The sequence below is a fragment of the Anabas testudineus genome, chromosome 19 (genome assembly GCF_900324465.2).
Source record: "Anabas testudineus chromosome 19, fAnaTes1.2, whole genome shotgun sequence".
Lineage (NCBI taxonomy): Eukaryota > Metazoa > Chordata > Actinopteri > Anabantiformes > Anabantidae > Anabas > Anabas testudineus.
The window spans coordinates 7,061,854-7,089,737 of NC_046628.1; the positions used below are offsets into that span (position 1 = coordinate 7,061,854).

Below are 27,884 nucleotides of genomic sequence, written 5' to 3' on the forward strand. Positions count from 1 at the left end.
TTTTGATGCAATAATAATTTGTATTATTATTAAATGTATTAAATGATTCTCAACATTTCCATTTATTATGTGATTTTATATGAACATCAAATATACTGTGTAGGTGTCCAAATCCATCTACCCATCAGCAGAATCATCAAAGCACCAGTGTTTGTCTATGTTATACTATATATTCTTTATTACAATACAGTACTTACAGTTCAAGGGAAAATAAAATAAATATTAAATAAGATGCCAGTATTATTTTTTTATATGTTTTAAGAAGGAACAGGTACAGTGATAGAAATAAAATGTCCCATGATGAAAAAGTGCATTTCCTTGGCTTCTGAACAATGTTAAGGCAAAGTAAGTATGAATTAGAAGACACTGGTAAATATTTTTACTGTTTGTACATCATAAATACAAAAAATGTGATATCTTCCATTAGCTGTCCAACCTGTAATGTTAGGTCATACGTTTGCCTTTGTTATACAATCAGTGCATACTGTAGGCTACGTTTACAGGATTTGTTTTTTTTTTCTGTGGTTTACTGTAAGTGTTCTCAGTGCTACAAGTACAACTCCACCAGAATAGAGCAAGCAGTAGTCGAACACTGTCATCCCTTCACAGGATCCTCTCACCAAACAAATCAGAAGCTTTACCAGCACAGGGTAGAAAATGTACAATGCAACCAACATTAAAAAAAAAAAAAAAAAAACAGACTGGGATCAACATAAGAGTTTTGACTGCTCTCACTGTGTTTTTTTTGTGTGTGTGTTTGTGTGTGTTACATACAGTATATCAACGTGTGTGAGCAGATGTATTGCATGTTTGCGTGTATTTGTTTAAACGTATCTATTGCTGTTTGTTTCAAATGAGTGGAGACATACAAGATACAGAAAATGTCTGAACGCATACACTCTGTATGATCGAATGGTAAAATAGATGGAGACTTTAATACAAAGATGACATTTGGTATCTTTCCTTAACCAATCTGTCCTACAAATCCAATGTAAACATTACACTACATGAAGTATTTAAGATTTGGACAGGCTAAAAAAAAAAAAAAACTATCAAACATCTTTCAACGTCCAACAGAGAACTGTTATCTGCAAAACATATGCATTACTCTAAATCTATTTTCCACGTTTATGATGACACACACACTGTCATACTATTGCACTAACCTCATAATCAACTCTAAATCCTTCTCAACAAATATCAATTGAATTATTCCAATTCTGACAAATTAAATACAACTTGACATTAGGCTCAACAGAGGAACACTAAGTTTGTACAAAACCGCTCTACATGAGGCTGGTCAATAACTCGGAAACATGACACTCAGCCATTCACTACTGACCTCCACCACCAATAATAGCATGGACACAGACTTGTGAGCTACCCATGTTCAACTGTCCTCCAACCTTTGGCTCAGGCACCTTGCTTGTGAGCTCTTGGTGACTCTTAGAAGACCCAGCTGACGGGCACCCACTGCTGCTCCGTTGACAGTTTGTCCAGCGCTAAACGTAGACTTCGGAACGCCGCCTCCAGGCCGTCATTTACGATGCAGAGATCGAAGTAATGTCCATAAGCTCTCTTAATGCGCTCGCTCTCATCCACCGTCCTCTTTAGTTCAGAGTCCTGTAGGGAGTGTGCCCACGAGAGGTGCAGAACAATAAGACAGGTGAAAATAAATGAAATGAGCAGGCATTTACTTGGAACAGAAGAGCAGAGGAAACAGTGAAACAGTGATTTCTATGTTCTGCGAATTGGCCTTTAGATGAAAAGACACTCTCATGTCTCTACTGTAAATCTGAAACACTAAAAGTAATTTCAAAGAGTCTCCACAGGTTGCCTGGCAACTGGTCCTGGGCGAGAAAAAGAGATATATTAATTAGTGAGCGTTAGAGGTGCTCTTAGGAGTTTTCATACCTTTGAAGACAAGATGTGGCCAGTCTTGTGCTAATATGTGCTGACATGCTACAGTCTGTGTCTTCATATTTATCACAGATACATGACAGTGGCATCGGTCTTTTCAATTCTCAAACAGAACAAAAGGAGAACACACTCACCGTTAACTGTTTTGTGACCACTCCTGACTCAATTGCTGACCTATTCATAGCTTTGAGGACCTCAAAGTCTGGGGCTTCAATGAACACAACATAGGGCAGGAACTCTGACGTCCGCAGGACTTTGAGTGCCTTCAGAGAAAAGAGGAGATTACTACTAGTTCAGTTTAAACAAGATTTACATAGGTGGTGTGAATCTAGAATAATAATAATTATAATAATAACTGACTGAAGCTGAGCAGAGACTAAATGAAGTATGATAAAAGTGTCATGGCTTGCTGTACCTGTGGGTTGACATCCAGGATGCAGATCTTTCCGATTTCTATCACTTCGTGTATCGAGTTGATCTTTGTCCCGTACAGATTCCCATCATACTCGCCATGCTCCAAGAAGCGACCATTTTTGATGTCACACTCCATTTCATTGCGGGTCATGAAGGAGTACATCTGGCCATCCCGCTCATCCACTTTTGGTTTTCTGGAGGTGACTGGGGTGTAAAGGTCAATCCAAAAACAACAGATAAATCAACTGATCCTCTAGTATAGCACTAAAGGAATATTTTCTCTGAGGAAAACACAGAAGTGTGCAACAAGGACAACACATAACAATAAAAAGCAAAAACACCCATCCATCAGTGTATGTGGTTTAGTGTGATGATGAATGGCTGCACTCACAGGGGATGGTGGTGCAATAACGCTGGGGATCCGACACCAGCAGCTTGTTCTTCAGACTGCGACGACCGACCCCTTGTGCACCAATCAGAACCAACGTCTTCCTCCTGAAGGGGGGGACTTTGGCAACCTCTTCATAGATCCGCAACTCATGGCGATCAAATTCTAGATCGTCAGTAATGTGGGAGATGATCAGAATAAAACACAATACTGTGTAGTGTTTTCAAACTGTGATGTTATAGTTTGTGTGGAAAGTTGAAATTACCTGCATTCTTGGTAGTCAAATACATCATCTTTTTTTTCTTCTTACCACCCATTCCCGCACACAGTGGACCTGAAAATGACAGCGACACAAAAAACGTGATAAAACGTCCAACCTTGGAAGTCCACTTCAACAGTCCCTGTTAAAATGATATATTGTGAAGGTGAAAGCCCTGCCGGGTCATAAATCTAAAACATACACGTGTCATAGGGAGAGTTCACCACTTGGTGGCACTGTGTACCAATATTGCTCCGTCAGTGCAACCAGTCTCCTGCCAGAGAACACCTGTGACTAGGCGATCTGCTGACCATCTGCTCAATATGACAGATTATGTGCCTGTGGGGGTGGGATACAATATCTTACGTCTAAAAATGTACACAAAAAATGTTATGAAATTCAATGCAATAAGCTGCTACAAGTAATAATTGTGACTGAATTATTGTCTTTTTCATTTACTATGAGCTGGATCAGTCTTTTTTGGATTTAACTAAAAAATTAAGGTCTCACATTTGTCTCACGTTTTATTTAAATAATGCTCTCAATTGGTAAAATATGTAGAAAGCATGCTAGTGGACAGATGCATCCTTCACAATCTCCAAGGGCAATTCATTTGGGCTGTCATCTTCCTCCCCTCCACAAGTGAAGGGCATGCGGCAGGCTGTGACTCACCACCTGTGTTACTGCTCTTGAGGAGTCTCTATGATAAATCTAAAGGAACAAAGGCCCTCTTCACTCTGCATCTCATAAAGGAAGAGATGATTATCGATCAGGTTTGCATTACATGGGGTCTTATCACCGCTCCTAAATTGACAGCTCTTCTTGGGGTTTGTGATTGTCAGGCCTCTAATGAGCAGATTGCATCAGGTGGCCTGAGCCGTGACAATACTCAGAACCACTTCTCCAGTGCTCGCAAACATAGTAACATAGAAGAAAGGGCAACCAGCGCCAGATGAAATCTATGCATGATATGGAGAGGAACAGATGTTGTCTTTGTTGCTGGTGTGTTTGTGCAGCGAGGAGCCTGTGTCGAATCTGCATAATGAGAAATGCATCTCTGCTCTGCTGCGTGCCGTGGAGAGGTGTACCGGTGGTAGCAAGCTCCAGATCTCTCTTCACAAACGCTTTCCTCTTCTCCTCGAGCAGCTGGCTTGGAATTAGACCTGCACTGCCGCCCTCTATGTGACAAGCCTGGGAGGGAAACACATGCACACACCAAAAAAAAAAAAGAAGATAAAAAAAAAAGAGAGAGAACAAGTTAACAAGCCAGTGAATAAAAACGGAAATCTACAAGATGCCTTGTTAAGACAATCTCATCCACTTGATTGGAAAGGCTGGGGCTATACAGACCTGCCACCAGTTGAGGTCCTCCTGGTTGAAGATCTGAAGGATGTCCCCACTGCTGAAGCTTAGCCCAGCCTCCTTACAGGGAATCAGGTTATCATGAGACGGGTCATAGTCAAAGTGACACTTTACAAAGGCCTAGATGGATACAGAGGATGAGAAGAGACAAGCTGTCAGTGAAATATTCAAGTTAGACCACAAATGCAAGCTGATTTGGATAAAATATATTTTTAATATATTAGAATTACATATTTTTGCAGATATGATGATACGTGATTTGTGCTACATAGACTGACTGAGCCAGTGTCCATCGCTATGAAACAGCCCTGCCCACTTAAAACCTACTCAATCTCTCAGCTCACTTTCCCGACATATCAAGGCTACAGGATTCAGCTCATAAACCCAACCCCCACTGACAGGACAGGGAGCCTGAGAAACAGACAGAGAGATAGACAGAGAGAGAAATAAAAAGAGAGAGACAGACAAAATCTGTAGCCATGGTAACCATCCCTTCTCCCCCTGCACTTGACGCCTTTTCTCGTATCGAACTGATGCATGAGCATAAAAAGCCTGCCAGTCTTTACTGTACTGTGTGTGTGTGTGTTTCATTCCCTTGTAAGGACACGATGGATGGACACACACACACACACACATGCACACAGTCTCCATTGGCCAAAGGGAGCTGTCAGTTCAGTTTAGTCACCATGTGACAGTCAACCTCCAGGCGTAAAGCACAGACAGCTGGATTACATCCAGAGGCAACTTTTGGGAATGACTCTAATCATCGCAACTCTTTGCACAGTGAAACATCCACCTACACAGCTCTTAACTATGTGAGCAGAGCCAAATCACTCTAAACATCTCTGACAGGCAGCCTCTACTAAGTGTTCAAGTAGACACTTTGATAGCTGATTGCAATATCAGCTGAACTCCACAGCTGATATTACAAAAGAAAAAGGAAAACTAGACACTTTGGCTTTACAAAGTAAGCGTCCTAAGATGATACTGTATACTGTAGAAATGTCTTCTTACAGGAAAAGTGCCCACTTTTTGAGCCGTGAGTCAGAACAGGCTCTTTTCAGCAAAATAGCATTAAGGTAGATAAAGACAATTTTAGGGCATTTCTGAGGATTGCCCTTAGCTTCCCAAACAAAGTGGAGGAAAATGCACCTGGAAATGTGGGCTTTGCATACAGTTGGGAAACAACTGCATACACCTTCATCTCTTATTCACTATTTGTAGTTTGCGTGGTTGAGTTAAATGTTAATGCTGGAATGCATTCTACAGTTGCTGAGATATTTAGGTTTGGACGAAGTGGTGGACTGATCATCATTACTCATGTGGCATAAATTAAATATCTAGTGTTAAACTCACCTTCTCTGTCCCTTGATATTTAGATTATTTTTCACCCACAGCAACTATGCTTCAATTAGTATGTATGAACTATGCTAATAATTCAAGCCCACAAACCCTGTCCACGTAATTTCTCATAAACTATGTTCTGTTATTTTTTTAGTCTGGTGTAATGAATGAATTTAGCATGGCTTCCTCAAGCTGCACTGTTGCTTTTCTCTATCACTGAGACCAATCAGTCACACAGCCTTGTGCACTGCATCCTAGGATGTGCTCTATCCTTCCATCCTATTGGCAATACATCACCAGGCAAGATAACCGTTCCCTTTCCTCTCACTGCAAACTGGGTCACGCTTTCACTGTGACTAGCATCCTGTGGCTTCTAGAAAGCTAGTGTTCATTACCTAGTAATAAACCTATGACTTTAAAGTGCAACAGATGTGGGAGAACAAAGTTAGAAAAGATCTTGTGTGGAAAAAGCAAGGATGCACTTCATCTCATGTCGGCTGACCTGTCTTGGTGTGTGAGGCTCTTGGTAGCTGGGCAGGATCTTCAGCACCACGCTTCCACTGGCTTCCTTCAGCATCTCCTGGAGCACCTTTGGGTCGTTCCCCACTTCCTTGCCATTCACTTCCTTGATGATGTCACCTACATGGAGCAGACCCTGCTGGTCGATCATGCCGCCATGGAGGATTCTGGCAATCACCAGCTCACCGCTCTCTACTCGAAATGTCACTCCCTACACACACAGACAGTCCAAATATAATTATCACTTGTGGCAAGAACTAGATAGTTATCAGACAATTCATGTTATGAACTCATGTTTGTCTGATGCTGTTAAAACACCAGCACCAGTAACCTCTTACATGATAAAAAATCCTGTGAATGACTCCAGACAGCTGGTGAAGAAGAAGCTGGTGTGAGTTATTAACATGCCTACCTATTTTAGTTAAATCACCTCAATTTTGTGCTACAAGGCCACATGAATCTGAGTTATTTCTCTTTTAAACAAAGCTACAAAAAGATCTCATTATACTGAGTGCACGGGCTGGTCCCAAAGCACAAATCCAACCATCTATTGAGGAGGTTTATTGATTTACAATTTACAGGACTGTATCCTTCTTAAATGATTATTATGTCCAGTTCCTGAACTGAGCAGACTTACCAGGTGCTCACCAGACACCTTCCGGATGCCCACCATCCTCACTGCGTCTGGGGGCACAGGCTGATTGTTGAGGGCTGGGTCCATGAAAGAACATGGGCTGGGAGGAGGAGTCTCATAGTTTTTGGATGCCACAGAATCATGGGTTTCCAAGAGGGACTGTGAGCACAACAGAAGTGGTAAGTGCACAGATCAGGTGATGTTAACACTGCACGGACTAAAACACAAACTACAATGGCTCTAAGTCGATCCAAGAGAGCATGCAACACAAAGCATGGAAATCGGTGATCCAACGGTTTGTCTATGCTCCTGTTAATTAAAGCTACAGGTTGCTGTGAGATCTCGAATCACCTGGAAGTGTGGCTCCTTCAGGATGCGGACCAGCTCTTCGGCCACCTGGCTCCTGTGTGCCAGCGGATTCAGCTCCTTGAGAATGTCCTGGACCAGCTCCACGTTGTTCTCCCTCACAGCCTCAAGCTTGGGTTCCTCGAACCGCTCATGAGCCTAGAATTTAGAGAATATATAACAATTGTTTTCAAGGGTTATTTATCTAATCCCTATATGCCAGTATCACATTTCACAGTTCCAGTCTTTTAGATAGGATCCATAACTTTCAGCTCTATTAGTGCACCTTCTCCGCGAGCAGTTGAGGCACCGTGCTGAGTGTTTTCTGACTTCAATGGGTCTGTTTGTTTTGATTCACTACCACAGTAAAGGCTACGGTAACACACAACAGAAACAGCAACCTGAAACCAAACCCCACTGAGAACACAGCCTGCACTCGTAAATCCTGACTGAAAGATACAAATACCAAGAAAACGAAACAAACTTGAGTCAAATCTTATGCCCTGTGGGTTTTTCAGTGTGTGCCGAGAAACATCAATATTTCAGGGAGCATTAATTTTTTACTTTCTCTCTCCTATGCTGCCAAAGACACGGGGGCCTGTGCTTATTGGACACGGCTTCAACACCTCTGGTCATGGGTCACAAATACAAAATTAACCATTTTTTGGTTTGTGATATTTCTAGGACAAAATTCAGGTTTGATGTGTGATTCTACTTTCTAAACAAACATTTTGAAGACTAACCACATACAGTTGCACTTTTTACAACTGCATACTAAGTGATCCTATATTTGAGGATTCCTAACGTCAGTCAACCCCTTAGAGGATTTGTCTGCTGGGAATGACTACTATTCTGGCAGCCACAATGTTTGTTTATTTAGAAAGAGAGGATGAATTCCTGCTAAGAGACAGGATATAGTGCACATACACACAAAACCCAAACAGATATCCAGAAAAGCTTGCATCTGCACACTCTCACAGACTAATCATCATGTGCATTGTAGTGTATGCCTACAATGCACGGTTATGTGTGTTGCGAGCACAACACACATAACCGGAGAGACAAAACCATCTGCCACACACACAGGCAGCTTTTCAGCACTATTCAGTGATAAAGCAGCTAGTCTTTCCTCTTTTTGTGTTTTGGCAGATTTCTTTGTAACCTCATGGAACAAGCTGTTAGTGTCTGGCCGTAAGGCAAAATGGCAGCATGGCCACTTGACTACATCTCTATACTGCTTTTGAGAGCCATGAATATGACCTACAAAATTTCTGAGCATATGTTTGTTTTGACACCACTGCTTTATTTCAAGAAAGAAAGGTGCTCTAGTATATCTACAAGCAGTTTCAAATTATTGATATACAGTCCAGTCATCCATCCGTCCAGCAGTCGTGGACACCCTTGACAGGATATACAGTCATTGATGCTATTTATTCAGCAATTACTCTGCCAAATATTGGCACAGTTTGCTTTGACATTGTTACAAGACACTATTAATCCTCCTCTCTACCTAGATATTTCAGCTATACAGTGAAAGCTAATCAGCACGGCTGGGCCCAGTTCAAAAAGCAGATACCAATGCAATGTTCCTCTCCGTGAGAGATTTTTAACTGGTTTTTCTAGTTTACTTGATCAGACTTCTCTTTTCTTTATTGAAAATGTAACCTAACCTAACCTCCTGTAATAAGACACCCCTGTATGTTAACAGCTTGGATTTGATCAGTGTCATCCAAAGTGACTGATAGATGTCTTAAATCTACTATATAATTCTTAAAAATAAATATGTTCTTTACTTTAGACACAATATGAAAGATTTCATTCATAAGCAATAAAACACACCCAGGGTTTTGTTTAGGTGCTAGTTCATCTGCTTATATGCAAGAGCTCCTGAATAAAACAACACAGATGTTCAATATACATACTGTATGAACTGAAACTAATATCTGACAGTTACTACACGGTGAGCTCTGAGTGCCACATTAGATATACTAGATGTACTGCAGAATGTGAACACAAGCGTTTATGCATATTTTCTGTTTCTGCACCTTCAGCTAAATGTCAATAGCTGGCAGGAAATTGGATAATAATTATCAGGTTTTGACTGCTCGGCCCATAATAACTAAACTGTTCTGCACAAGCTGTTTTCTATACCAGCAGAATTCATTGTTTTGGAAGCCACATGGCACCACTTTACAAAGACCTTGGAGTCTCATTTATAGTCTGAACAGGGAAATGTGATGGCTTGGAAGTTAGGTTAAAAAGGACAGGGTGCATAACTAAATGTCTAAAAGCAAGGGTCAGCTCATTTTGCTGTTGCTAATAGTCCTGACTGGCCAGTTAGATACAGAGCCAAGAATGGAGGCTGTGCCACAGTCATAACGGATAATAATTGAGCACTGCGGAAGCTCTTTTGCACAATGGCAGTTCCTGCTGTCAATTTCTGCTCATTGTGGGTTTTATCATTATTTAGATTATAGAATTGCAGGTTGCGCTGATTACATCATTCTGTAGTGAGTATGGGGCAATCAGCATAATTCAGTGAGGTCCCTATCCCATGTATGCACATGCATGGACATTTAATCTGTCCCGCAATTGTCTTAGCATGTCCTTTTCTCCTTAAACACATTGAATGATTTGTTAGAAGTGTTTATAGATCCATCACGGGGGGTCATGACAATCTATTGCCTTGGAAACTCTCTTCACACCTTCAAGAGAGGCATCTTTATGCACAGCTTGCACCACCACATTAATCTTTTATGAGAACGCTCATCGATATACCAGTAGCATCAAGAGGACGCTCAGACATAGAGTGTCAAGCTCTTACATACCCGCACAAACATACCAATACAGGATTATGTGTGAAAAATTAGGAGATAGAAAAAGAAATAAGGATGCAAAGGAGTAGAAGGACCTATGTTTCCAGAAATGTGGGAGGCTTCTGATGCAGGAGTCCCTTATTCTCCCTGTAGGTAGCCCATCTACAAATTTCCTTAACAAAACTGAATTACTCAGAGGTCCTGCACTGGTTTTGACCTCCAGCTTTGTTTGAATCTGGAGTTAGTACGTAGACCAATATGTGTCTTTGGACAGAGGAAGCTCGTGGCTGCAAACTGTTTCCTCCTCAGTGCGATTTACTGTGCACTGTTAAAAAGATAAATGTGGTTATCTATACCACTGACAGAAGAGAAGGCAAAGAATGACTGTCAGTATAACATGGGAACTGCAACTGTGCTTTTTTACTTGCATACATTTGCAGAGTGCAGCAGTCAAGTTTTTCCTTCTCTTCTCGTTGCTCTTGTAAAAAACCCACATTTTTAAAAGGCGTGTGAAACAGGGCTCTTGGCAAGAAGTTGAGAGGGAAGACTTCTACGGGAAGGAAAGAACATGAGATGCAGTGGGATGAAACTCTGAAAAGACTGCCTGCACTTGTAAGCCCCTTCAATCTTCTTTCTTCACTTCAAAACATTATACTCCTTAACAACGACGTCACACTCACCCATGTAAATATGAAGACCTCGTGGAGTTTCAAAAAGGAGATTTCACATGAGAAGATGTGAGGAATGTTATTTAAGTGTCTGCTTCAGTGCAGAATTTGCACTTTTATGGTGTTTTTGGGAAACAGTTGGAGTCTTTTTCACGGAGTATATGAAGAAGACATATCCGAGAGCTGAAAGTTAGGGTTATTCAGTAAAGCAACTTTGTCACATGAACTTTTCCACACTGAAGTGGTTGAAGAATGTTAAGAACTTCAGGTCAAAGTCCAGACCCAAGCTTCACCGGGAAGTTGCAGCTGATTGAACAGCTACATCCTATCAAAGAAAAACCAAGTACTATCGAAGATCTGTTTGCATGTATTTTGGTTTTTTTGAGGCCAGTCGAAACAATAAAAAAGAACTGCCAACCATTTGTGAGTGTTCTTGGATAAAGACATATTGTCCTTGGAATAACTTCGCTCATTTGTTTCCACTCGGGATTTTCTTTAATCCAAAGTCTGGGCAGCTGCCCAAGAAATACAAGTGTGACATGGATTTAAAAGCGTGATGTTGTTCATTCCTACAGATATAGGTTGGAAGCAGAAATTTACAATGCATGTATATCAAGCAGATGTGGGTAGTTAACAACCTTAGTAGTCCTCTTTGAGTGCAGTAATAACACGAACAATAGTAATAATGAGGCAAAACAATTTCCCTCTGGGATTAATAAAGTTTTTTGAATCTTGAATCTAATGCAAGTGCAGTATTGTTGTTGAGTATTACTTTAAGCTCTGTAGTGTTAAAGTAGTGTTGAACTACAACCACTTCCATGCTGCCATAAATACCAGATTGTAGCCACATAGCAAATAAACATGTTCAGTTAAACCATTCAAACTGGTTTACAGAATAAAGAAGAGCACAACCTGGTTATTACTATTAATTTCTGTATTCTCCATTGATGACATACGTTGCTACTCCACCAGCACTTGTCAACTTGTCAGTCTTGTCAAAAATAACTGCTGTTTATTGACTGCTATTTTAATCTTTTGTTCTGATCGGCAACAGGAACATTGTATTGCATTGTTAAAATGACTGACAGGTGGGAAACTGAAAAAGTTAGTAGCCCCTTAAAAACAGAGAAACCTTTGCAGTGTTGCTCCATTTAATATTGGAATGTAACAAACGCATGCCAATATGAAACCTTTTCAGTGACTAACTCTTGATACAGGAGCAGATTCAAGATTCATATTAATAAACTGATCAATTATTTGGTCATTCATTTTGTGAAAGAAACAGAAACTGACAAGCTATGAAGACCAGCAGCATGACATGAGGTGCTACCCTATCTGCCTTTGGGCTTGTACATTGACCACAACATCAGCAGCTCTCTCTGCTTGGCCTGTTATTAAAATATGTCCATCCTTATCTACCTTGCCCACCTTCTCTGCACCTACGTGAGAGCCGAGCATCATTTAAAGGCTACAGCTTGAACTCAAAACCCTCATGATGTTAACTTCTATCCCAGCATCCTGTTCAAACACATTGAACCACAAGGGAAAGTTATAAAATGATCCAAAGGCCTGGAAATGGAAATACACAAATAAAAATCATGCCAGCAATAGGATTGAGCAGCAAAGAGTCATGGAGCTATTTGCCTCTTTAAAGTTGGGGTTCTCATTTGATTTTTGCTGCCTATGCAGCATGACACAGAGTTAAAATACAACAGCAGATACCTTTTTAATTTGCATGTCCAACTTATGACAAAACAAGGAAGCAATACGCTTAACATGGTAATGCAATTGCAGCTGATGAATTTAAGTTGGCGTTGTAAGATAATTATTGCAAGCTGAAATTAAATTTTAAATGTAATAATGGCTGTGAATTTTTATTTTCCATTTTGCAGTATAATTTTTCACAACACATTCAAATCTCTGTAGAAATTATTTCTTTTGCATTAGATGTCATTGTCAACAGAGAAAATGTTAAAAGGCAGCACTGCATCTAATACACATAATTAGACATGCATTTAATATACGCATATTTAATAGTGTACAGCATAAAGCTGTTCTCACCACTGGACTCTCCATGATGCCTTTGAGGAAGATGAGGTCCAGGTCGTTGGCAGTCGTAGAGCTTGTGCTGTCACTCAGTGTGTCCAGGGCCTGATGCATAGCTAAACACACACACACACACACACACAGAAATAAAAGGATCAATCCCCTGCCTTCCTTATTTGACAGTTACCCATGTGAAATAGATTGAACATGTAATTTCGGAGAGAAAAAGGGAGAGAGTGAAGGAGAGACACATTTTTTACAGCAGTTTATACTACATGGCTGGAGCAGAGCGAGGAGCTGGGAGCTGCCTCACATCCTTTCCCAAGCAATTTCACCTCCTCCCCTCACCCTTCTCTTACGTCTGTAAGAAGCGACAATATCTCTCTCCCACAACTCCCAACTTCCTCTCTCCTACACACGCTCTTATGCACGTACACAAACACACGGCAGCCCAACAACAACAATAAAGTTGTTGCAAGAACAAACATTTTAACTGTGTTGGACACTGGCTTGGACTAAATGTATATGTAAATACTGTAAAGTCAAATGGTGCAATTTCTTCAGCTTTTATTATTTTCTGCAACAGCCTTGATATACAGATATATTTGATCAAGGTCAGGGAAGGTTTGGTCTAAGTTCAAAGCATCTTCACTGATTAGAATATGATGCATTAAGGTTCAAAACACACTGACATCACCTACCAGCAGGCATTAGTCACAGCAGACGTGACTGTCAGAGGAGTGGGCATTTTTTATTCAAAGGGAACATTTGTCTGCCGTAATTTTCTCAACAGACATGGAGGCTTTTGTTTTCTGAGCTAAAAATACACAACGCTGGCTTTTTATTTTCATAATGGAAGCAGACTGGTAGTCGACCAGAGCTTCTGCACAACCCACTTCATAGGTCTCATGCCCCAATAAGGCCACATTAAGCAGTAATTGGTCCAATTAGAGAGCTGCTAATTAGTTTTGTGCCCTAATTGCTTTCTATGGACTAATTCCAACCATATTTTAATCATGTAGATCTTATGCAAAGAAAAAGACAAGAATAAAGATGCAGAATACATATCAAAAAAAAAAAAACAGAGGGAATATTTACAGCTGTAAAAGTATGAATAAATCAGCCCAAACCTTTACAATGTTTTGTGTATTGTGTAGCATAAAGCCAGCCATTAGTATTAGGACCATGCATACTGAAACCATAGATACGCTTAAACACTGCCATAAAATATAATCAAATCCCCTTACAACGATCTTTTGCGTTAGAGGAGAGAAACTGATCAAAATGTGTTTGAGTGAGATTTTGTAGTGCTTTAAGAGGTGTGATGATGTAACAGATATTTTGAGAATGAGAAGAAAGCTATTTTCGGTCTGCTTCTGTGGTGCTCTATGTATTTTTACATGATTTTGTGCTATCTTCATCTTGGCTTGGATATTCAGGATGAAAAAGATTGAAAGCCATAAAGGAGGAGAAGTCCCATTTCCCTTCTGTTTTCTCTCCAACACCAGTTCTGCTCCAGCAGGAGAGTTGCCAGATTTGCACCTGGCAGAGAACATCAGACCAGCAGGCTCAGCTCACAGGACCTGCATAAATCTCTTTAATCAACACAGCTGTACGTCGACATTGTTGCCACATCCATAGTTTTCCAAGTGTCAGCTCGCCTCTGCTTTGCCATGTGGAGTGTATGTTGTTTTTTATTCTTTTTCTCCTTTTCACTCCTTCTCTCATGTACCTACGCTGCCATATGTTGCTAATCATTTGTCGTCATTTCACCACAGACCCAGTTTGACCTAGAAAACCTGACGAAACTATTTGTATCTATTAGAGATTATTTGCTTCTCTCTACATATTGTACATAGATAAACAGGGTTGCGTCCCTCTCTTCCATTTCTCTCCACGTGCATCAATGCAAAGACAACTGAGAACTGGCAAAGCAGGTCAGGAGCAAGTCTGAATGTCAAATTAAGAGACAGTATTTATTTGCTTCTTTTCCAACTGTAACTTTCTTCTGAAAATAAACTTCCTCTTTAGCATTCTGCTCGCGTATTTCATTTTGTATGCCGCCACAGTCAAAGCCATCCCTCATTGTATAAACCTGCATAGACCTCCATTAAAACTGCACAACAAGAGGCAAACAGCACTTCTTTTAAAATCACCTAGGGTATTTACTTTTCTTTCTGTTCATGTCTCATGTCATCTCCAGAGTTGCAGGTGGATGATTGTGTAATAGTAATATGTTGAAGTCTTTTTCATCCTCTGAGCCTTAACAGGTGAGAACTCAGGTGGAAGTCATTTTTTGCTTCAGTGAATCTAATTTCCCCACACTATGCGCTGTAAATTGATACCACTAGAGAACTTCCATTTAGCAGGTGAGGGCTTTAGGAGCACAAAAACGACTTGCGACATGTACGTCATGTCCTCTACAAACATGTCCTCTACTCTTCTCTGGGAATATAGTGAAATTTAAAACCCTTTTCATGCTTGAGTGGGTCTTGTAGACTATTTTGCTACTGTGCATCTAGTGGACTTAAGGTGAAAGGTGGAAAAACGTACAGTTCCCCAGAAACTGAGATAATGAATGCAAAAGTTCATGTTAACTAGAGTTGAAAAGTGTCATAAGAAAAAGGATAAATGAGAAAATGATTCATTGTTTAAATACATCTTTAGCGAAAACCTTCAGGTAAAAAGTTACTGTGTCAGCAGTGTGTCATTCAGCCGACATTTCCAATAATAACATATTGCGGTAGTCTCCTGCATCACCCCTCACTAAAGATTACCAGCCTTCTTCTCATAATGACTGCAGAGGACATGTAATCACAAACAAACCAAATTAAAGGTGCTTTTGTCTCTGCGAGTCTCATCTGAGCATCAGCTCACCTCCGAGGAGCACTACAATTAAACTCAATGTCATGGAGGCTGCCAAACAAGCGGGGCTGTTTTTGTTTGCGGTTAGAGCACAGTGGGGGAACATGAACCTCTTAGCCAGCACTTAGTGAAGGTTGTTCTGTTGCTATGGAGCGGTGGTTAGGGAAACACAGCGAGGATGGAGAGGGCGGCTGAGGGAACGGCAGAAAATGAAGGAAGATATGTGGGAAAGGTAGTTGTGGTCCATGCTGAACCCTCATGGGGTCTTCAACACAGACGAGTTCTTTTCCACATCCAGTTTGTGGCTATCAAAGCAGTCTAGGCTGGTCAGACTTGTTGACAGTATTGTTTAAATTGTTCTTTAGTATCTCCAGTGTTGGTGAGCACAACAGTCCCCTTAATGATTCACATGCATAAAACGTTAATTAACAAAGCATTAAGCATGGTTAAGTATTAACAGTTTGTGTGTTAATTGATCATTTTGCCCTGTAGGATTATACTTGCTATGTGTGTGTTGGTAAATAAATTGAAAGGCAGCTGATTACTATCTTGTTTCTACTTCAAATTCACTTTTTTAGTAAAAACCTGCTTCTTAAATACTGATATTCTCAGTTTCCTGAAAACACTGCTGGAAGTTACTGCAGCTTTATTTCTCCCTCTGTCTATTAAAGAGACAGGAAAGAGCATGTTGAGGATAAAATACTGAAACTGTTTTGGTTTGTCAAAGTCACCTCTATATAATGACATACTCCCGGGCCTTGAGAGACATTATTAAATACTTTCCAGAAAAATATAATTATTATCAATCCCTCAGGTAACAAAAGATAAATGATAGAGTCGGTGGTGAAGCACACTGAATTAAGTTCATTCCATTGTGGTATATACCAGACCTGATTAATCATTTATAACTGGCGTTTGATGAATTTGCCCTTATGTTAACAGATTCCTCATTCTTTTCACTTGCAGAGTGGACCAAACCTATTCAGACACAAAACACTGAGCATACAGAATACAAGTATTTCAGCTAAAATGTGAATACTGCTCTGCAGCGTATGTGTTCAGCTCAAATAATCAACATCCTCCCCATTAATCATTATTAAAAAGACAAGCTGGCCCAGAGAATGTGGCGTAAAGCATGTGTGGTCACACTAATGTAGCTGACAATCACTAAAATTTCTAAATTCAAAATCAATACAGCTACTGTACTGTTATTAAAGTAAAGCCTGAGGGTCTTCATGCCTACTTACATTTGTTAATATTGGGACACTGTGTGAAAGTGATGTGTAGAAGGTCATTTTCACCTCTTGCTCATTACACTAACTCTACATTGATATTATATTGAACATTCTTCAACATGAAAAACATACTGAGGAGCTTCTTCTGTGGCTACACTCTTCTGTTCAGGCAGTGTACAGACCGCATTCATGGATACTAGTATACACTTGATTAGTTTATTAGTCAGGCTGTAGCAGTGGTAGACATCTCTCATGTAAAAGCCATGCAATGTTTTCAGTCCTTCATATATTCTCTTACAATTTAATTTTGCAGAAGAACGTTTTTTAAAGTTCCCTACTAAAACAGGCACTGAGATAATGTCATGTAGCATCTAGGTCATTTATCTGTATATCATTTTGAAGTACACATGAACCATCAGTAAATATGTTTATTATTCATTTTAAAATGAGGCAGTATAACTTCCTATACTGTAAGTTAAATCTATCTTTGTTTATTCGTTAAGTCTGTATTTTTTTTTATAGAATAAAATCTATTATATTATGTTTTTTATATTGTACTGTTCCAACAACTGTTTGCACAACTCTCCCTTGAAAGGAGACATTTCTGAGGGAAACACTGTAACCCTGACCTCCTGTCTCTTGGGCAGCCAATCAGCAGGACGAGGGACTTTGAAGCTGCCATTTAGGCCGCCCTATCGCCATGGTGATGCTTGCTGGAGGCTGGCATGTTATGGGTGCTGGCTGGATCGCCTTATTAGCTGGCTGAAGGTCACCAGCTAACAACACTTCCGATATTTGTTGACATTTTGCAAATGGACAACAGCTCCCACTCCCCCCATGGCCACAGAGAATCTGGTCGAGACATAATTTCATGTGAAGTTTGGGTGGGGGGGGACTAGTATGAACAAATGTGTTGACTGCAGTTGCTGTTAGCGACTTTGACTGAACATCTGCCTTCCATGCAGCAGTTCATGAAAGAGCAAACAGAGATAGTCAGGGTGTGATACAGATGAAATAATTGCCAGTGTCACCACATTATCGGATATCCTCAGCCAGAACAGAATTAAATTGTCCCATTCTCTTGAAACCCCGCGATTATCTTTGACAGCCTAATCCTAACAACACAGTGTACTCAATGATCCATCATCTGTGTTTGAACACTGCTTCATTAGTCCGGCAGGCACACAGAATCTTCCTCTGATAGTGTGAGGCTTTCGGTGGGAAGTGACGGTGTATGGTACAGTGTATGTGTGGAGAGGGGGTAAGAGCGAGAGTGCCTGAGAGTTATTTGAAGGTTGTGAGTCTGACACGTTGACACGTGCTGTCTCTGATCACAACTCTGTTGCATATGAATGACCCCCTAGTTACTCTCCATGAATGTACAATGTACTAGAGGTCTCTCTCACACACATACAAACACACACACACACACACACACACACAAATCCATGCACTGTAGAGTGATAGGCATGAAGCAAATGGTTTGACTGAAACTGTGATCCATTATGTCTGTCACTGCTGTCATGTCAAGCTACATTACAGAGCGCGGGATATCTTGCAACATGTTATACTGTGACACGCAATAGCCCTGGCAATGATGTAATGACGCCTCTAACCTGGATTCATTTAAAATGACATATATAGAGCTGCTTCAATTATTTTCCACACACCTGGCAACCAGATGGGTTTAACCCTGTATATGCGTGTTTAACTGGATAAATAGCCCACAAGGCAGCAGACCCATGTGAAATGATGTAAACAAATAACAGATAGACATTCACATCATGTTACTGTGTAGTATGCAACTCCATGCAATAATAATGAGCACCATTAATTATAAAAAAGGATGTCACCCCAAGCACCAGCTCCTTTAATGACTTCTTCTCATTTTGGTTTCTTTACTTAACTCAAAGTGAATTCCTCTGTCTCTCACCCTCTATTGTTCTCAGCTTGACAATCAGGATTCTATTTCTAAACCAAATCAAAGAAAACGTGCCTTGTTTTCACTGTGGATATACTACCCTTCAGTGAATATTTAGAAGCACCTTTCCGTCTTTCTACATCTTCTTTTCTGTGTTTGGAGTCTGCTGCCTCAGATTCTTGTACATCACACACTGCCCCGGGTCCTGATGTGTCTTTGCTCATCTTCATCACACTCCCCTGTTTGAACCAGCACATCAAGAAGGAGGTGCAATGTGAATTTAAAACCCAGCTAGCCCTCACCAGCCAGCATCTACATAAGCAATATTCGCCTGCTTAGTTGCATTTTAAGTGATCCGGCCTTAGTTATCAGCTTCTGTTCAATATACCCGCAACAAAACACATAGCCGGAGAACTCATTAGTTTTCTGAACAGCACACACTCAGCATGCAGGTACCTGTTCTTACCTTCTCCCCCAAGCTTGATTTCCAGGCCCTCCAGGGAGTTGGCTGAGTCCCCCTCCTCCAGGGAGAGCCTACCAAAAAGGCTGCCAGCCATGGTGAACAACACCTCACAGCAGCACACCCACTACTGTATCGGAGGAAGACTGAGAGCTCTCCCCTTTCTCTCTCTCGCTGCCTGTCACTGATTCTCTCCTCTTTCTGCCAAAGCAGCTCCTCGCTCCCCTCCCACCCACCCCCCTCTCTCCACCTGTTCTTGACGTGAATGTGTATAAGCTATGCCTGGCTGAGCGTCTTCTCCTCCGCATGAATGAAAGGAGACAAGCGAGGGTTGTGGGCATGAGCAAAGAAAGGTGCAGGGAGGGAGTGGGAAAGAAAGAGGGAGGGAAGTATGATGCTTTCTCTAGGAGGAGGGAGAAAGGGAGGCGATTTTTTTTCTCCAGGCTTCCCTGTGGGGTTTAACTGGGGGAAAGAGCAGCAGAAGGTTGGCTTGTAGGATGGAGGCAGCATGTAGGGAGCACATACAGTTTTAAAAAAAAAAGTAATCGCACTGGTTTCAATTTTCTTTTCTGCATAAAATGGTCACAAATATCAACAAACTATAAAAACTGTCATGATCTTTCATGTCTTCATGGAACACACCCATTAAACATAAAACAGTGAAAGGAAAAAGCTAATGGAACATTGTTTGAACATCCGAATATGTCAAGTAGCTGCTCACTGAAGCTGTGGATTAGACCTGCACAATGTCTATCTGGTTGAGGTCTGGACCAAAGGTGGATTTTGTGTCTTCTAAGTTTATCTGTTTCGGGTCACTGTTGCTGGATCACCCAGCTGTCTTCTGAGCTTCAGCTGTCCAGATGCGGAGGCAGCAAAGCAGCCCTAAAACATTATACTGTACTCACTACACTGTACTTCACTGTTGGGATGATGTTTTGAAGTTGGTGACGATATTATCTGACACAGACACCGATACAAAACACGACCGGCCTTGTAGACACACAGCAAGTCAGGAGTTGTTATTTATTGTATGCTTTCCTCAACAAGAAGACGTGTGTTCTCTCACCCTTCTCCAAGCCTGTGCAAAGATAGCCTCGCTGAAATGTAGTTTTTTTAATAATAAAAATAAAAAAAGACATGAGTTGGTATGGATAGACGATTTACTGTGTGACTAAAAAATGTCATGTCTTCTCAACTCAGCCTTCAGCTGGTGTACAATTCAAGACTGACTGACAGCCCATTACAGAAAGGAAACTCCACACATTTTAACTCTCTGTGAAACTGCTTTTCTCATTCTACCCTGCAGCTGTCTGCTGCAATTTATAACAGCACAGTAAAAACACAACAAAGCTTTGACTTCTAGATTTGGTCCTGTGCAGTGAAAGCATGGTTCTCTGCCAGGTCAGAGATGTATATGGACCTTTTTTTTGCTCCTCAAACAATAAACTATAATTCTAATGTTGTCAGAGAATCAATTTCAAGCTATATAGTTGAAGAGTCTATTTGAAACACCAACAGCAGATTCCGGCAACTTTTTTATTTTAGAAAAATATTTACATATTTTCCTCCTGGGATCAATTTTATCAAGCACTTTAGATGGCCTGGGAATTATTGCAAGACATGACGCACTCTTTGGACTTGCTGCAATGTTTTCAGATATTGGAGTCTTTACTTATTGGAGAGATTACTGTGAAGCACCAGACTCAATTCCTCTACAACATATTTACTTTAGGCTTGAAGTACGACCAAACTGTCTGTTAACAAGAAAACAATGAAACTTGTTAATCCACTTTATAAAATTAAACAACCATCTTCCATCCATCAAACATCCATATTTCAACAAAGAAACTTGAACTGGATAAAATAATCTTACTGCAATTGCCAAAGTAGTTATGACCCAAGCAAGACACTCAAACTGTGATCACACATGACTGAACACCTCTAGGGTTCCACCCTACTATTTCCGTTATCAATCCATAAAAAATCTCTTACTAAAAGCATCCAGAGAAATTCTGAATGCATATATGTGCACATACACATTTGTACTACTGGTGGTGCAGATGTGACGTGCATGTGTGCATGAGTGGAAGTCTGCAAAGGATACAACAGCAAATCCTTTGAGGCATGACTGATCTAAGACTAGAGTTTTAGCGCTCCATTAGCCAGCTCATTAAGTCACATTAGAACTTGGGAGATGAAATACATGTCCTGAGTGCTGAAATAACCACAAATCCTTCCATATCTCCTCCCCCATGTCTCCCTCCATATCACTCTCCCAGAGACCGACACACACACACACACACACACACACACACACACACACACACACACACACACACACACACACACACACACACACACACACACACACACACACACACACAGATGTCACAGAAAGACCAAGCCACTTACCAGAGTCAGAGCTGGACGTTGCCACGGGCATTTTCAAAATTGGTTCCTCCCCAGTATCTTCAACAAAACTTGTAAGGTCAACTACAATGACAGAGAATGCAAAAAGAGAAAAGGGAGAAGCAGTGAAAACATTAATTAAGTATTGATTGCCAACATAAATGCTAAATCCGTTAAGCATAAGACAACTGAGGCAGAAGTCTGATACGAGGGATGGAGATTAGACTTGTGTTGTTAGGTTGAGGTTCTGCAACTTCAACACACAGGGATCAGTAAAAGTCTTAATGCAGCGATGACAAAACAAATCCTTCTCAGTCATAATCACAGTCAATGGACTTACACACACAGCTCATTCCTAATTTATCTAAACAAGCTCCCACACAAGACAAACGGTATCTAACTTTGGTAATAGCTAAAAATAAAGGACCCAGTTGCTCTGGTAACACCGTTTTATCCTGTTTTAGCCGTCATGTCCTTTGGGAATACTATTAGCAACAGTTGGAAAGATTGAGTGAGTGGGTTGAGTGAGTGGACAGGCCAGCTAACATTAGCTTAGTGAGGATCTCTGTTGATCCTAATTGATCCATTTAACATGAGGCAACATGAAAAAGCAACAACTATCGCAGGCTAAAGAATGAGAGACTACGCATCTGCTGTCCTGAGATCCAAAACTGGCTTATCAGGCAATGAGGAAGTGGTGAAACAAAGATAAGCAAGCAGGCACATGGCAATTAGGAGCTAAGGATGGGGCGTGGGGAACACAAGCAAAACAGACACTCACTAGTCATGAGCACTGGATATCGAGGGCTGGGGAGAAAAGGGTGAGTAGAGGCATCAGAGAGACAGAGAGATCAGACAAGAACAGTGGGGAGGAAGAAAAAAAGCAGGAGAGAAGGGGGAGAAACCCTGTTATCCAAGGATGTTAATTCCCGGTTGCCATGACAATCGTTATCCAGGGTGGAACAAGTGCTGTGGTGGCTGATACCCAGCAATGTCACTACAGGGTCACGGTGTATGACTGTGTGTGTGTGTGTGTGTGTGTAAACATAGAACTCTTATTTCAGCCTCATCACCATTGATCAGACCTGAAGCGATGAAGCATCTTTTCACAATGTTCCAGCATTTGAGGAATTACACTAACAAGCCAAACAGTGGCACTATCAGTCACAGTAAAAAATACTTTGTGAATGCTTCAAGGTTACAACATTATTTATTTAATAAAATGAATAAATGCATTTGTTTCCATTAGATTGAATGACATTATTTACCTACGGAGAAGCTAATATTTCAAAATTGGCTCACTGGGCGACATTTCTTTTTATTAGGAAATACGTTTCTATCACACACTACTATTTTTTACAGCCTCTCAGGTGTCTTTATACATACATATAAAGATGTCTTCTGGCCCTGTGGTATGTAAATTTATTAATATGATGCTCTGTGCAGGGATCAAAATATTCCCAAATCCTATCCGTAAATATACTTGCAGGTTTGCAGGTTTGCAGGTTTGTGTCTAATCATTTTGTCGGCACATTCGGGGGAACCGGTAAACAGATTTGTATTTATTTTTTCTACTTTTTGCTGTTGTGAACCCACTGGAGAAGGAAATATTTCAGTTTTAATTCAAACATAGCAGCCCACTAAAATAAAAGAAGTCTAGGGCTGATTTAGGAATAAAGTTCTGACAAAGATCTGGGACAATTGTGCTTCTGCTTGTCATACCTCTATACCCTAGGTTCAAAGAATTCATATCAAGAAACTTTATCGACACTAATGACAGCATGGATTCAATTTAGCCTTCTGTTAATCATAATCCACCATCCATTAATACTTGCAATAATCTAGTTTATTCTAGCATATCTTTTAAACCTGTTCATGGCTTCTATGCTTTTTTGTGACCCCCTATCTTTACCTTATGTAATAAATCCAATTCTCCTCCCTCACGGACACGTTTTTATCACATTTGGAATAGTACCACCTGAACTCACTGTGACAGCTCAGTTGATTTTATTCTAGAAGTTAGTTTCATTTCGCTATATTTTTTCCTTCTGCACATTTGTGGGGACAACATGTTCACTTGTTAAACAGCTGTAACTGTTGCCACCTGTGTGACAGTGGAACATCATCTTACAGTAAATGCTAAAGGACCAAGTGCTTTTGCAAAACTCAGTGAACCACATCAGCCCCCCCAGCCTCATCTGTGGCATCCCATATTCACACTGCAAAGTGACAGCGCTTGTTAAAAGTATGTAGAGACCACATGGCAGCGAAGAAGTCAAAGCCAGCTGCAGAAATGGTTGGCTGTTCTAGAGCTGGCCTGACACATCGGGGAGGTCGAGAAGTAGGAGGAAAGCTGGGGTAAAATGAGCCAAGACCTAATGATGGTGCAATCATCACTGGTGGCAGCACTGACTTGGTAACTGGTGGCATTTTATAGCAGAAAAGCCTTAATGTGTAATAAGAGTTGCAACCAGTAATCAAGGTCTACAATCAAGGATGAAATATCTCCCCTCTCTCTCTATTAGTATTAGCACCCACACACACACACACACACACGCCTCCATTTGTCTCAATGTATTGCAGGAAGAGAGCAGCTCAATAGCACAGCTGCCATGACATCATATTTGCAGACCTGCAATCAGCTCTGCACTGTCAATTTATTCAAACATTACATTACATTTGCATTTCTAGATGTTGGATGATCTTTACTAAATAACTTTTTCCAATGTAAGTTTAAAATTCTAGTATTTCACTGACACTAGCCCACGCTATATGTTGTATGCTAGAGAACAACATTAGAATATAATTATGTATTATTTATTATTTTCTTTAGGTAGTGCTTTTAGATATATGAAAGATACAACTGCAAATAAAGTTATATTGCATTGCATACTTTGGCCCAGAGCAATGACACAAGTGATGACCCAGGTGTTTGTATGCCAAGTGTAAAATGCCTTGAGCTGTTCCCACAGTGAAGCTGCATTAAAGCCTGTAAACATGCTCACACACACATGCACATGCACCAGCGACCAAACAAGTCTTAATCCACACATGCAGGCTGGCGTCAGGCCTAAAAATAACCCTGTGCTCCCACAGGTTCAGCTCCTCTCATTACTTTACAAGGGAAACTGTTGTATCCAAGACAACCAAGAGCAGCTCTGTGCCTTTTCCCCGGCGCTTTGCCATGGCAACAAGGGAAAATGCGTAAAATAATAATAAGTTGGAGCTAAAATTGGATTTGTTAAAAGGTTTGAGCTACACTTCAATACAGAGTTGCTCTTTATCAGAATACATTATTTTATATCAGATTTTCTATAGTAGGGGAAAAGAAAGTGTGTAGAATAACTCAACAGACAGGAAATCAATTTTGACACTTCACCAGTCACAATTCAGCTTCTTCAGAGTTATAGTCTATAATGAGATTTAGCTAACTTTGATTTCAAACCTGTTGTGTTTTACAGCAAAAACTAGAAAACCTATAAATCAATCCAGAAATGCTGAATACTAACGTGAGCTGACGCACACTGGCTTCTTTAGGATTATCCTCTTTAGTAGGAAGAGTCTGAAAAATGTATTTAATTAGTTTTATAATATTCTTACAAAAACACAGGAATGTCAGTGACCATAGGAGCTTCTTCTGTGCATCTACCCACACAAACCGTGAAGCAAATACTAGTATGTCTATGAGTTGTAAACTATATTATAAACTAAATTCTTTCTCAAAAGACAGTTTTAAAACTATTTATTCGTGTGATAACTCAAGTCTCTACAAATGCCTGTTCAAATGCAAACAGTGTGTCGAAGGAGGGGATACATTCAAAAGCACGTTAAAGCCAATCAGTGCTGCATGGGTGAGTGATTTTCAAAATAAAGTAGCACATGTGTATTAATACACACAACATGCTACTGCTACACAGCCTGGAAAAGACACTTGATGTATTTTTTTCTGGGGACATATTAAAGTTTGCCTCAACATGTCGGAGGTTATCTGAGGACAAACGATTAACTGTCAGCATCTTTGAGGTTCATTAGCCACATGTTATTAAAAAATCTATTTAACACTAGACACAAACGCAGTAAGTTTAAATATGCATATATTTTGTACATAGGCCTGTAGGACTAAATGAGGAGGTCATTTTTATGAATGACATCGCAGAGGTAGGAGAAAAGATGCTGAGGTGGCGTGAACCGCGGCTGAATAATCTCTCTGTGGAATCGAGCGTGTATGGTCTGTAAAGCCTTTGTCTCTAGATACAGTTGATTAGGATTCCTGTTTGATGCAGTAATTAATCACTCAGTCCATTAAAGCAGATAAATTGAACAGTGTCATGGTCAAGCACCACTGAAGGTCTCACGAAGAGTATTCTCCAATTAAAATAACCAGGATGCCCTCTGGCTTTTTCTATAAAATACGATCTGCAGGAGGACAAGGGACATTGCTTTCAATTTTTTTAATGTTTAAAACTATGTTCAAACATTTTTATTCAAATAATGTCACAGGGTCTGTGCAAATTTTCTGCCATTTCATCCAATTTAATGTCTCATACAACTTATATTACAAGGATGAAGGACACATTTTCAAAGTCTAAGTAGTCTAAGAACTTGCAAAGTTCTTAAATGGTTAAAGAAGTGCTTGGATGATATTTCTGTCAAGGTAAACCAGACCTTCTGATCTTGCAGCCAATCCCCAAAGCTGCCAAAAGCAGGGAGATTTATGGTAAACCTCCCACTTCCAAGACATAAACTGATAAGGAGGCAGAAGTTTCTCTAATCCAAGTCAAAAGCTCTTTGAAATGAGACCTGTCTGTGTCGTTTGATATGAAAATCCAGTGGGGGGATTTTCATTTTGTTATAAGTTACTACAACTTGGGTAGTTTTTAAGGAAACTGTTTTGCTTTGACTTCAAAAGACTGCTCTAAAATTAACACCATCATCCTCTGAACTGCATCAGTGTCTTTGAACAACAAATGACCTGCAGAAACTTGTTAATCTCTTCATTTAGAACATACAAAGGTCTTTTACCATTTCAGAAGCACCTGTTGTTTATGGTTTTGTTATTAGGTTATTCATGGCTGATAATATTAATTCCCTACCAATTGTAAATTAACTTCAATCTACAATTAACGTCATTTGCGTGTAAACTGAAGCTTTGGTATTATAATGACCTTTAAAGCTCCCAACTGGACAGTAGCACTAGTAAAAAAATAAAAATCACTGCTTTTTGGCAAATGTCATTTGAATAGATGATTAAATTATTCTTAGTGTGACACGTTGGAAGAAAACCACCAAGCACCACTTGAGTAAACTCTTGTTTTTGAGAACAAAAAAAATACATTATAGCTAATAAAATATGCACAAATCTCAAAGTCACTAACATTTCCCTCTTTCTTGCACAGTGCAATTCAGTTTTAGTTGTGAGTTAATGAAGTGTGATCTTCAGATATTTGGTGTGGTGATAAAATCCTGGATGACACGGTGTGTGGCACAGTGTAAAACAATTCAACAAAACATGGATCTAACTATTTCTCATGTGTGCCACGCGTGTGAGACACAGGCGAGCACCTGTCCTTGTCTTGGGCCATACGTGCACAAACATCTGTGCACGTCCACCGACTTCTGTGCGCATGCGCAATGGCAGTGAACAGGTGCGTGACGTCCATCTAGTCTTTGTTATGAACATTATTGTTTAAATTTCCCTCCCAGTGTTTAGATGGAGAGCACGAACGAGAAGTGCTTGTGAAAGATTGAGACGTGCGCGGCTTCTGGTTAAGTGGAAATAATAATAATGGTAATATTAAAATGACTAATAATAATAATAATAATAAGGCGCATGCTCCATGAGGTTTGACAACGAGGGGATTTCAGCGCCATGTATGAGGCTAATAAGAGAATTGACAATAACAAAGTGTCTGCGTGTTCACCAGCAGCCACCTGGCGAGTCGGTGTCCACCAACACACGACCAACACCTCGGTTAGACAATAAGAAACAACTAAACATAAGAATAAGAAACAGCTTCGTGGAGCTCACCTGGCCGCGCACCTTTCTCCGGACGCCTTCTTCGTTTTGTGAGATGCAGCAAACCTGTTTAATCTCTGCAGTCTCTGCAGCCCACGAACTGCTGTCTGCAGCGAGACCTCACCTGCAGCGGACCGCGCGTTCCTGCAGCTCCATGGGTTTAAAAGCCGGTCGGCTGCCCCGTGTGTGCTGATCCTGTTCCCTGCAAACAAACGCGTCTTCTGGTGCGGTGCCTCTCTCTCTCTCTGTGTGTGTGTGTGTGT

General features: G+C 40.5%; 1 protein-coding gene across 2 annotated transcripts; it reads right to left on the reverse strand.

Moving 5' to 3' along the window:
• Positions 1–177: 177 nt before the first annotated feature.
• mpp2b (membrane protein, palmitoylated 2b (MAGUK p55 subfamily member 2)) lies at positions 178–27,859 on the reverse strand. Of its 2 annotated transcripts, XM_026352272.1 has the most exons (13): positions 27,634–27,859; positions 21,609–21,689; positions 12,731–12,831; positions 7,192–7,344; positions 6,844–6,999; positions 6,190–6,417; positions 4,332–4,463; positions 4,070–4,172; positions 2,988–3,056; positions 2,726–2,887; positions 2,336–2,538; positions 2,055–2,183; positions 178–1,623 (listed from the first exon to the last, which is right to left on the reverse strand). In XM_026352272.1, exons 2-13 carry the CDS (start codon positions 21,637–21,639, stop codon positions 1,447–1,449), a joined length of 1,644 nt encoding a protein of 547 aa, XP_026208057.1. In that variant the 5' UTR covers positions 21,640–21,689; positions 27,634–27,859; the 3' UTR covers positions 178–1,446. The 2 variants fall into 2 exon arrangements, with proteins under 2 accessions (XP_026208057.1, XP_026208056.1); XM_026352271.1 differs by lacking the exons at positions 21,609–21,689; positions 27,634–27,859 and adding an exon at positions 19,203–19,402.
• Positions 27,860–27,884: the final 25 nt, after the last annotated feature.